General features: G+C 35.9%; 1 protein-coding gene across 1 annotated transcript in view; it reads right to left on the reverse strand.

The window, feature by feature from the left end:
* LOC120759734 (lipoxygenase homology domain-containing protein 1) overlaps window positions 1-12,125 on the reverse strand; it is a 134,373-nt gene extending 122,248 nt beyond the window's left edge. Inside the window, 7 exon segments of the mRNA XM_058419974.1 lie at window positions 2,729-2,758; window positions 2,760-2,932; window positions 8,425-8,556; window positions 10,177-10,354; window positions 11,406-11,444; window positions 11,446-11,568; window positions 12,087-12,125. Of these exon segments, the coding sequence (XP_058275957.1) occupies window positions 2,729-2,758; window positions 2,760-2,932; window positions 8,425-8,556; window positions 10,177-10,354; window positions 11,406-11,444; window positions 11,446-11,472 (579 nt within the window). The 5' untranslated portion in view covers window positions 11,473-11,568; window positions 12,087-12,125.
* Between the last annotated feature and the right edge of the window lie 477 nt (window positions 12,126-12,602).

The following is a 12,602-nucleotide window of genomic DNA, read 5'->3' on the forward strand; positions in this document are numbered from 1 at the left end:
TAATACTATTCTATGCAACCCAATCTTCAAAACTTTAAGTGAACCCTCACCTATCCAGGGTTCATTTGAAGTTCAACCACTATTTAAAGCAAGAATAAATAATTTTAGATCATTTGTAATGTAGATTTAGGAAAGGAAGAGTAAGGGTGTTATTATGCTGTTTCTCAAATAATGATTGTCTTCATAAAATATTGGTAACAGACTATTTCTTTCTTTCCACCATTTATGTCCAAAAAGATATTTATATCGTACAAAAATTATTTTCATTCTCATAGAAACACCTGCTAGTATATTATCCACTCATTCTTTACCTTCATTAACAAAAGGCACTCTTCTCATTTTAGAAAGTCAGAATTATCTCATTTGCTGTATCAGCTTTTGGCTCTTTGTTCTTTTATGTAAGAAAATTTTATGTTATAGCCACAGCATTGCATGCTTTATTCAAACATTTATAAAAGAAAAAAACTTTTACTCTGGATTTCCTGAACAATGAAATGCACTCCAAAATTTCACAGTGGCTGTTTGAGACAGAATCTGTAGGTTTCACACATGTTTTTTGTATTGGTACGGTTGCTACATCAACCTGAATTCTATTAACCAAATATATGTGAACACCAGGATTGCAACACTGATGTGATGATATAGTTTCCTCTTTTTCCATCAGCTTAAGAAAACAGCTTTGCTTTGCTTTGCTCTGCTGAGTAATACCCTTGCTCATGCTGCACAATATTCCCCTCTAAAAGTAGCCTTATTGAAGGTAGGCTGGAGACTTTGGGATTAAAGCAGCAGTAAAGTATGGGCATTGAATGCAAAAAAATACAAGTATTGTCTTTCCCCCCATTTCACAAACAAACTAATCTACTTCTCAGGTAATAGGGACATGGTCTTCTCATTCACAGAGCTGGTGTTCATACACAAAGCTATCGTGTCATCTGTCTATTCTAATAAATCCCTCTTCAGACTTAGTTAATAAAGAAAAAATGTTGCTTATAATTTCGTGTATCAGCACAACACAAAACAAAATGCGGTAGACTAAGTCAGAATGCAAGAGTGTTTTATGCCTAAAACAAATATAGATCTTCCAGAAGAAACACTCTGGTAGTCTTGATTTTCTCTTGCACAGTCTCAGGAACAATTAAACAGGCAATGAAAACTCACATGGTTAAGGTAAGAAAGAGAAGGCCACATATGAATGGTTTTCAATTCTTAACTTAATTCTATTCAAAGTTTTCATATTTGCATGTGTTGCTGATAAAAGAAAGGTTAAAGAGCTTTAAACAGATTCCTAATTCCTAATTATTACAGCCTTTCAGAAGCTGCTTTCTTCCTAGAACTCCTGGCAAGAGGTCTAATTAAGTTGATTACTTTAAAAATAAAATTTGGTATCCTCTGTTCTAGAATATATCAGTGAAAACATAAAAGTTCAAAGACAGAAATGGTAAAAAGAAGACATAACTTTTTTTATGTCTTAAAATCCTATCCTCATGTCAAGATTCCTATCCTGTTAAACAAGTACAGGATAAAGTTTAAAGGGAAAAGGAGAAGAAAGAGCTCTTACTCACTGTCTTTTTCTTTGCAGATTTATCCACTGCAGACTAAAGAGTGAAAAGCACTTCAGTGACATTTGCTGTTTCATGCCTGAAAGCAATAGTGTCAATGTGATGTTAAAAAATCCGAGTAGTAGCCCCAGGTGCTGAGAGAAAAAAATCCTGCTCTCTCGCAAGATCAATATCTGCAGCACACAGCCATAATGGGCCACATCTTTTAGAGAAGAAAAATTGGTCCATCTCTTCTGAACATATGGATTAACTTTGTAAACATGCCATTATCCAACATCTTTTATAAATTATTTACTAATAAGGAGAACAGGATTCCCTGTGGATCATAATCTATAGTCTATATTAGAAAATTAATATTATGGTAGGTTCTCTCCCTGCCTATGCCCTACTCATAAAGAGTATTATTATTATAAATATCATTGACAGTAGCAATCTTGGATTGTGCTAAGATTGTATTAGAAGAGTTGATGAGTCCAGAAAAGAATCGTGAGACATATAACTTCTGCTTTAGCTACTGAAGACAGCAATATTACACGCATCTCTGTCTGAGATTTAAGCAAAACAGAAATTTTAGCTCCTTTGGTAATTTCCTCCCAGCCTACCTAGAGGTGGGGTTATTCTCAAACAAAAGCAGAAACCCTGTGTTTCCACAATATGGTAACACACAGATTTCATTGGACTTTTAGTTATTCCACAGTTAAACATTTTTGGCATTTCAGTCTTTTATAATATGGCAGCTCTAAAATTGGTTTTCTTCTTTAATTGAACAAGTTCCACAGCATACATTTTATAGCATGCTTTGAAAACTGTATGCCTGAAAATTTAATTACTAAGATCCCAAAACAATATGCAGGTCTTATATCAGACATTGTATGTTTCAGAATTAATAGTTTTTAAAACTAGTTTCAAACCAATTGCCTTAAAGAAATCAATTTACTTTTGCAGTTGTCTCATTTGATCTTCTGTATGAGAGAGGGTTTAAAAGAAAGAGTATTTCTTCTGTTGCTTACTACAAATAACAAGCTGCTTTAACACAGAATTCATGGAGATTAGATACAGATTTATTTTACGCAGTAAATATAGGAGAAAAACATTTTTTCTTTTCACACGACTGGATAATCCTTGGAAAGGTACCTATTAAAATAATGTTCTTAGCCTTCATTAGCTACCTGAAATTCATCTTCCTGCCTGGGAAAAAAACAGTTGCTTCCTGCTGCCCTTGCCAAGAGTTATTGGTCCAGTTAATCCTCTGTCTCCATATATCCAAAGAGCAACACTTTCTTCAGTTCCTGCATTTTCTGTCAGCATTGACACTTTCCATTCATCATCTGAAGGAAGGGGACACTCAGCACCTTGGGGATTTCTCATTTCTTCTGTGAAATACAGAACGTTAGTGGGAGATGAAAATTGACATGAAACTGCCAGTTGCGGTTGTAACTTCAGCGCATAAGGAGGCCATAACAGCTGGGGGATTGTATTTTTTCATGGCAAGTGAGATAGTCTGAAAAGATTGATTTGTGTTTCTTGTCTAGACCAAAATGTACTGATTAGTTGAGCTACAAAAATCAGCTGGAAAAGAACAAGTTATCTCTGGCATGCCCTATCATCATATTCCTTGTACATATTCTGGAGCAGAGTAAGGATGCTGTGGTGCAAAACCATGACCATTAAACTGACATTTCTAGTTCCTTAGTCTGACATTTAGAAATAAGTAGAATTCTTCCTCTAATGCCTTGTGTTGAGACATCATTAGCAGAGTCACGTGTCTGGGAATGCAGAAAATTTTCATTTCAAATTAAAAAAGAAAATTAATTTTCTTCAAGTTAAATATGAACTAAATACTGTAAAAAAAAAAAAATAATCTAAAAATACCTCAATATAGCCTTGCCCACCATACTTATGCAGTGCCATCATTAAAGCATGTTCTGCATGGATGAAACAATAGCAGCACTGCAGCACTTTATGAATAAATTTCACAGTTCTAATGGCTGAGCAAATATAATTTTGTAAAACATAAGCTTCACTTTAGAACAGCACCTAGTGATCTTCCACCTACCCTTAAGAGAAATAGATATACATGCAGTGACGTCAACCAACATCTCTGCACAGGAGATATGGGAAAGACAGATTCTATTAGGGTAAAGGAATTTGGGTTTGAGTAATTTAATCAAAGTGGAATTTACAAATATCAGATGTCTGGAACACTACTTTTTAATAATGGGACGACTGACCATGGAGCCCTCTCCAAAAGAGGGAATTCTCGCTGCCAGGAATTTATAGTCTGTCCTGACACAAGAGGCAATTATAAGCCCCAAATTTGAAAAGATGAACCTACACATTACCAATATACTGTGTCCTCCAGGGGTTCCCAAATTGTTCACATGAGCACGTTCTATGTGACTGCAAAAAGAATTTTTAATATGCCACCAACATGAATTTGCTGAAGAATTCCCAATGCATCACTGTGGATGTGTCTGCCGCACTGCATAAGATACGTAGTGGCATTAGAGTCCTTTCGTGTTTTATTTGCTTGATTAAAATGCTGTACTGGGTTTTTCAGGATGGAGTTTTCGCCTTCACTTATTACACCGCCCTTACATCAAAGGAAAAAAAATCAAACACCCAACCAAACAAAATCAAACAAAAATCAGACAGAAAAACAAGTGATGCAAAAGTTATCACTCACCACCAGCAGCACTTTTTTCTTAAAAGTTGTACTCAAAAAGAATTATACTGTTGGTAGGATCATCAGGTTGCCCTATATTTAAATCAACATGGTAACTAAAGCACCAAAATAATGATCCGCTAGCATTGATATCTTAACTGATGTGAAATATTTACATAAGGAATTGCAAAGGAACTAGGATCCAGTACAAAGTTCTATAATAAATAAGGACTGAATTCTGGAATCACAGGAAATTTAACACTGGTAAAATTTACAATATTTGGTTAATCAATTTTTAAGAATTTCAGTACTGAAGTAGCATGACTTTTACTTCAGTGCCTCTAACAATAGTAGTATGACTTTGGAATGGTAATAATGATTTAGAATAGACATTACTGTTATAATAATGGGTGGTTTTACTGTATCATGTCTGAGAGCATCATGTCTGAGAGCAAGTTATTCTAAAAAGAAAAAGAAAAACTACACCCCAAAAATAAAACAAGAGAGTTTACCTGAATAACAACTTAATTACACTTGTCTTTCAGAGCCTGAAGTAACAGAACCATAGCAAAGTAATTGCTTTGGTGTGATAAATATTTTTGAGAACTTGACTTTACAGTTTTCTGTAACTGTAACTTCTCACCTGTAATTCTGAAAGCTACAGTTCCTTCCAGCTAGCTAAAACCACAACTTTCTTACAGCAAAGAGATTAAAAGGTTAATAAAATGCAAGAAAATAAAATTCAAGAAACAAGAATCCTATGCTGCTTCATGTGCTTAGGACAAGAATTCCATATTTGGGCAGTTGCTACTCAGAACAGTTACTGCAACCTCAAACTACCTCCTCTTGGAACAATTATAGTGCACAAACAATTCACAGGCTTGGAATACTTTTTGCCTCATAAATTATTGGCTATTCTTACAAATGGAAATCAGTAACATTGATTTGCTACAGGCTAAAAATATTCCAGTCTGAAAAGAGGATTTGACGGTTGCCCTGCATTACTCATGGGATTTTACACACTTCATGACACCATGCTGTAAATCTATTGTGACAAAAATTAAATCTAATAGGCCTGCATGAGAACTATGAAGTCAGAACTCTTCCCACAATTTCACAGAAATAACTTTTTTTATATTTACTTGCTTATCTTAAATGTAACACAAAAAGAAAATTATCTTGTCTCAAAAGACTAAATGATTGAATGACATTTTCAAAATGAACCATCAGAAAAAATTAATTTCTGAAGCAGAAAGTCGGGCAACAAAGTTGATGTATTTTTATTACACCTGTGTGTATCATCACTTCCAATGTTAACAGAGGTGGAAATGAGATCAGATTTTATTTGTATTTATAAGTAAATTATATTAAAAAATTAATAGCAACTAATAATACCAGACATACAGGAAAAGAATGTGGATTATATAGAGACCACTTCTCAGAGATACATTTTGTTAATAGCAAACCACAGAGGTGTTCTCAAGATCACAAACGGAATTTGTGTCACCAAAGCTAATGACATCTGAGCTATGAAGTGGAAAATGGGACCTAACATCTTCTCTGTACAGTGAAGGAAGTTTCTTGAGGAACACTGAACTCACACTGCAATGGGTGAAGTCCCAAATGCTGTAGCATGGATTTCAGTTTAATGAACCCTAAATCAATAGTTATTTGTCAAAACAGAAATCAAACACTCCTACCAGTTAGCAGACACAGACATAAAAATGAGGGTCTGCTCAGCCTAAGAGTTAATCTGCTCTGAGCTTTCCTGTAAGGCCTACTGCTGGATTGTATACTCAGTACAAGCACCACCCTTTTCCAAATATTAACTGGGAGTGAAAAATAGAAAATGACAATTTAATGAATATCAGTTTAAAACTCAAGGCTCACCTGTTCATGTCAAAAGACATACGTTGAGTGAAAAGCGTCTCACTAAAAAATTATCATTTAATTTGAAAGACAGAATAATTTTGATATTTCTATTAATTTTCCATAAGCAGAATCTATATTTATGAATGCCAGAAAAACTACTTACAAAGTGCTACAGACTCTATGTAACCAATTTCACGGTAGATATTGCTTTTATAAAAGGATCCTTTGTATCCAACCCTAAAACCATCCAGCTTCTTTGAGAACAAGTTTGATGGCTTGTGTATTGTTGCCATGGGTTTCAGACACAGCATATCTGCTGACAACCCACCACACTTTGTGAAAGCTTTGTGAGACAGTGAAACAAGATGAAGCCTGACAGATTAGAAATTGGGTGCTTTGAGCTGAAAACGGAAAAAAATATTGCCAAAAAGAATTAAGTATTTATAGTGATTCACACCTATGCTTGAAATTTAACTAGAATACTTTGGTTGAACTGAATTTAATTAAAGTCCTGCCTGATACTTCCCATTATACCCTATGAACAAGGATGCCAGATGTGATGTCTTGTTAATGTAGCCAAACATTTCATGTACACTTTGAAACAGTCTGAGAATCAAGTTCAAAACCAAATCAGCAACCCATCCGAATTATTTGCTACATAAATGCCTTTGAGAATACCTGTAACTGAATAAGCATGTCTCCCATACTGGAAGTTGCAATATAATCATGTCTTTAAAACTCTTTCAAAGTAATAGGTATTTTTTCCATCATGTGAAAGTGCTTCCATGTGCTGTTAGCAGCTCACTAGTTTCCATTTACCGACCTGCTTTTTATAGTGAGAGGACACAATTCAGACTGTCAGGGTCTCTGGGTACATTGAAATCAGAGGTGCAGAAGCAAACATGATCATCCCCACTCTTTAAGACATGTATCAGTCACTGTTTTTTCTAGTTGTCTAGTTCCTTAGTTTGGTTACTAGGATGCTGAATATTCCAGAAACTCATCTTAGATCATTTATGCAACTTCTTTAGCAAAAGAGAAAGCATTTTATTCTAGAAAAACATCTGCTAGACCATGACTCCAGAAGCATGACCAGAACATTGTTTATCTACTCCTACCTGCTAAAACATGGGTATAAATCTAGCATGCAATGCATGAAAACCTTCCTCTTTCCTCTAGTGAACCATAAAGCAGAAAACATGAGTGTGAGAGCATAAATGAGAAATGTTCCATTTTTTCAATGATTTTTAGATTTTTAGGTTTTGTACCACAGCAACCTCTTAATTTCCACAGAAATAGTCAATCAATAGATTACAAATTAAATTTAAAAAAAAAAAGAGAAATTATTTAACAAGTTACTCAACCTGCTGATTGTTGCTTTATCAATAAACTGCATCCCAATGCTCCTTTTAGGAAAAGAGTAACCGGCAATGTATTTTATGTAGTGTGTTTGTATGCATAATTCAATAATCTAGAAAAACCATTCTTTGTCCTTCCTGAGGTAAGTCTCTGCAAACATGCACATAGGTGTCTTGAATTGTAATGCAAAATGTAACCAAATGCTATTACTATCTGTTGAAACTGGTTGGGGAAGTTTGTTTTTCCTCTTCTATGACCTATTCCTTGTGACTCCGGGGGGGGAAGGGAGAGGGTGTCTTCTGTTAATGGGAAGGGTGTTAAAACTGGGTGGGTTATGTTCTTTATGTCTTCCACGACCCATCCTCCCTCCAGGGCGATAGCTTCTGTTAATGGGCCATTAAGGCTCACTGCATGACCGGTAAAATTACATCATTCCTTTGTGAGATGCTCTGCCCAGTGGGAGGAGCCCAGCATTCCTACCTGGATAAAACCTGCAATTCAGAACACCAAGGCAGCCTGTTTTCCACTGGATTCCCAGAGGAAGACTGGACCCATCTCACTAGCATTGGACCCTTCTACAGGATCATCTCTGGTCCAACCAAACCACATCTGTCTCTCCAGGAGGACTTAACTGGACTTCTACCAACATCCTGACCAACAAGGTGTCAGGTTGTATTCTGACTCTGTCAGTGTTTTGGTTTGTTTTATTCTTTTTTTGTTTGTTTGCTTTTTTGTACTACTACATTTTTATTTTTTAATATTCCTAGTAAATAACTATTATTCCTATTCCCATATATTTTCCTGAAAGCCCCTTAATTTCAAAATTATAATAATTCGGAGGGAGGGAGATTCCATTCTCCATTCCAAGGAAAGCTCCAGCTTTCCCTGGAAGATACCTGTCTTTCCAAACTAAGACAAAAGGACAAGCATAAAACATGTACCACATCTGGTTTGTAAACTGTCACTTACTTGAGGGTGGGGGAGTCGAAGGCCTTTAAGGTACTGGCTCCTGGGCTTTTGCTGGTTGGAATTGAGATTCTCTGAAGTCTTTCTTCTCTTGTTTGCATGCTGCAGATGTTCCCATAGGCTTTTTGCGGCCAACTAAAACAATGAAATGTAAAATGTGTCTCTAACTAGAAGCCATTTGGTTTTTCTTTCTCAGAAGCTAACAACAGATCTCACACAATAGACATCAAAATCTTTTCTCTCTTGTTAGCTGAATGCTACAGAAAATGGAAAAAAAACTGATATACCAATTAAAATCCGTTCAATGTTTTAAAAATCTAAGCAAAAATTTAACATTGATGTAGGAATAAAATTATTTGTTAAAATGTAGTTTTCTGCAAAATAAGCTTCTGCACCCCCAATCCCAAAATGTTTCCTTTCTAAAGAGTGGGAATGCTGAAATGAAAATTGGTAGGGGCCATTTGAATAATGTAAATTGATATTGTTAATATGAGCATGTCAAAGAGACAATATTTATTGCTTGCATAGAAAATATTATCTGCTTTTTATATTCCTTTTAGTGAGCAACTCACATTTAGAAGGATTGAAGCCTGTGACAAAGTAACATTTATTTAATGATACCAGCAAGCACTGTCTTGTTGAGAATTTCCATTGAAAACATTGCTCTTCCAAAAGGTAATAAAGGGAAATAATTTCCTTGTTTCTACAAGGACATAGTGATCTAAATATTCCTATCACCCTGCAGCAAGCAGGAGTGGAACAGTCGGGATGCACTTACAGTGACTTTCATAATGCTTCAATCACAATATACATGTAACAGTTAGTAAGCATTGTTGTAGATTTTGATACTCTATTTTTGCTGGTGAAAGCATTCAAGATAAGTTTGTTCTGCTTGTGTATGGAGAAAATCTGACCAATTTCTCAATTGCAAACTGATGTCCAGTTTAGCCTTTTCAGGAGTTGTTTCATTTCCTGATTTCTGTAGTCAAGTCCACCAGATAAGAATACATTTCCTGTAGAATAGTGTTTCCTGTGGTTATCATTTAAGTCAGCTGGCTATCTTTGGTAGCCAGTTTTTCACAAATCAAAACCTTTGTTCTCCTGAGGGGAAAAAGACAAGCAGGCTACCCAATGACATTGATCCAGAATATGCTGAGAACCAATTTCTGAGTCCTGGATAGTTGACTAGGTCAGCTCTCTGCTGAGGAAATATTTTGACTGCAATAGCCCTCAAATCTTACCATTGGACAGAGGAATAACACAATGAGTATGCTGGGCAGGGAGTACAACACATTTCACGTCATGGAAAAGAAACTGAACACTGTCAAGTAAGCCTTATGGAAAATCTCCTAATTCCCCTATAAAATGGGGGGACACTGTGGTAGAGTTGGCAGCAAGACAACATCTCCCACATTTCCAAAACCTGTGGCCAGAAAGGGGAATACACCCAAGAAGTCAATGTCATCTTTATCTTGCCCCCTGTTTCAATTTTCATTTTCAAAACCTTAATAGTAAAACAATTGACATCTACTGTACTATTTATTATTATTATTATTGTTGTTGTTGTTGTTGTTAAAAGAAAGGAATTATGTTAACTGAATATGTAGGAGAAATTAGGTGTGCATACAATTTTTCATTTTTAAAACTACTGAAACACAAGAGAAAAACTGTGTCAATGTATCTTTTACACTTTTGCTTTGAATTTTGTCAGTTAGAAACACTAATTACTAAATAAAAGCTGTGGAGAAATCATACATTTGATGACATGTAGGTAGAAAAAGATATTTCTCTCCCCTGTGGTAACAGCTGGTTTAGTTTGGCCATCTGGCAGAAGACCAATATATATCCCTTTATTTTGCACCGATTCCAGACTCACAGATCCAGTTTCCAAATTCTTCTCAATTTTAAAATTACAATATTCATCACCTGTTCCCTAAAAATGTGAAAACAGAAAGATGAGTTTTGCAATTGAATTAATGTAGCTAGAGGATGTTTCTTAAGTCTTAATATTTACTACATGCTACATTACCACACACAGAGAGACACACCTGCACCTAGTCCCTGTTTATTCCTTTATGACCAGAAAGACTAATAAGTTAAGGAAGTAAAAGACCAAGTGAAAATATTTATGTTAGGATTTAGGCAAAGGTTAGGATATATTCAAAGGAGTTTCCCACTTAAACAGTTTCCAGAGGATTAAGGAATGTGAAAATATCTATTTAAGAATGCATAGGATATTTCTATTCAAATTTTATACATAGCACAGATTTGTTAATGGTACATAATATGACTTATTAAATAGATGTAATTTTTTTTCCTCAATTTCATAGCACTTACAAGTTTAATTTTGAAACCTTTACTCAAAGTCACTTTTTATCCAGACCTCTGGATCCAGTGGTGAGAGCACCGCTGAAAAATAAGACTCTTACAAAGCCTGTATTCAAAATATGGATCAAATATTTTAATCTCTGAAAGGGTACTGGAAGCAATGAAGAAATTCTCATGGGCCTCATATCTGAGTACTTACACAGCCTTACTTCATATTCAGTCATCTTAAACTCCCAAATAAGGGTTATCCAAGAATATTTCCCACGTAAATATGAGAAATAATAACTCATATGAACAGAATCACACTTCAAAAGTCAGGGAAGTATACAGTTGCTTACATCTTAGTTATTCTTTAATGGGTTTTATCTTCATCATCTATCTAGCAGTACATAAATTTTAACTACATCCACATTCTTAATAGCTTAAAAATACAATCAGATCTTTACTGATTCAATCAACTGCAAAACTGACACAACTTTCTCTTGCTATATTTTTCTATATTTTCTTTGGAAAATGAAGAAAAATATTTGAAACATTTTAAATCTGAAGAAAGTTTTATGTCATTTTTATCCAAAAAAATTAAAAAATATTCTCTTTTATCACTGACAATTCACTCAAACTGTCTGCAGAGGGAAATACCAACAAGAACTGCTTACTGTTCCATCACACTGGTCATCTTTGATCTTCAGATACATTTCTTGGTTTTTTCATGCTTTCAAACATGCAGAGTCCAGAGCTGATTTTAGGCACCTCCCAGTAGGATTCCTGCTGCTGCTGACCTGCTCCACTGCAGCTCCCATCAGGTCTAAGGGACAGAGCCTGGCAGGGACTTGTGTGGAGCAGAATGATGAAACACACCCTTTAGATCAGAAACAAAAAGCCCTCTGTGAACAGCACAGCTTTTCTCTATATTAAATTTTGAGACTGATACTGCTCCTACTGTTTTGCTTTAAGCACTTACTCATACATGTCCTTGTATAAAAGACAGAAGAGTCAGTCTCAAGTAATTCAAGTATACCTCCAGTCTTTGAATATTTGCTGCTTTCTGTGCAGGCACTAACCAGAGCAGTGGAATTCCTTCCCTACTCTGCAGCATCCCTGCCTTTTCTTGCTGAACAGCACAGCACAACGTCCAGAGCACAAGGAGAGCGGAAAATTAAGGAACTTGTCTGTTTTCAACAGCAGCTCTCGTGTGCTACTTTTTGAAGGTCTAGTAGGAAGTTCAGGGTCTCATCTTTCCTGTGTTACAGCCCACTCTGTTTGCATGCAGCAGCTGCAGCGCCAGCACCGCTCTCCCCGGGAGAGCAGTAAAGGGAACCTTCCCGAGGGCCGCCTACCTGTTAAACTGTTGTTGAGCTCCACCTCGTGGAAGAGGATCCCTCGGAGCTCACAAACCTCTCAAACTCAGTTGGAAATAACCTGCTTTATAACAGCAAATTTTAAAAGAGTCTTCCTAATTTCCCTCTGCCTGCCTTACCTTGACGTACGTTGGTTGTTCTATTCTTACTTGAGCCATAGAAATGAACTCTATATTTAAGTCATTCCTTTAAATCGTGGGAAAGATATGCATTTGGGGAGATGATTGTTTTAATTTGTGTATAGATTTAAGCAAAGGTGTTTGTGATGAACTAAGTAATATCCTATAAGATGCTTGAACAGAGATAAAGATGAGAAGCCCCCTGCACCAGTGAAGAAGTGAGAAGATGCCTCTGTACCTTGAAGTGAAGAATCCTTTGCTTTGGAGTTATTCATCTTTAAAAGGTGACACCCCAGTATGCAAAAGTCTAAGACCCATGACCCATAAGCAGCTTGGGAAACTGCTCCTGGGAGGGTCACAAAGGCAGATTTTCTCC

Source organism: Hirundo rustica, chromosome 1, assembly GCF_015227805.2.
Source record: "Hirundo rustica isolate bHirRus1 chromosome 1, bHirRus1.pri.v3, whole genome shotgun sequence".
Taxonomy (NCBI): domain Eukaryota; kingdom Metazoa; phylum Chordata; class Aves; order Passeriformes; family Hirundinidae; genus Hirundo; species Hirundo rustica.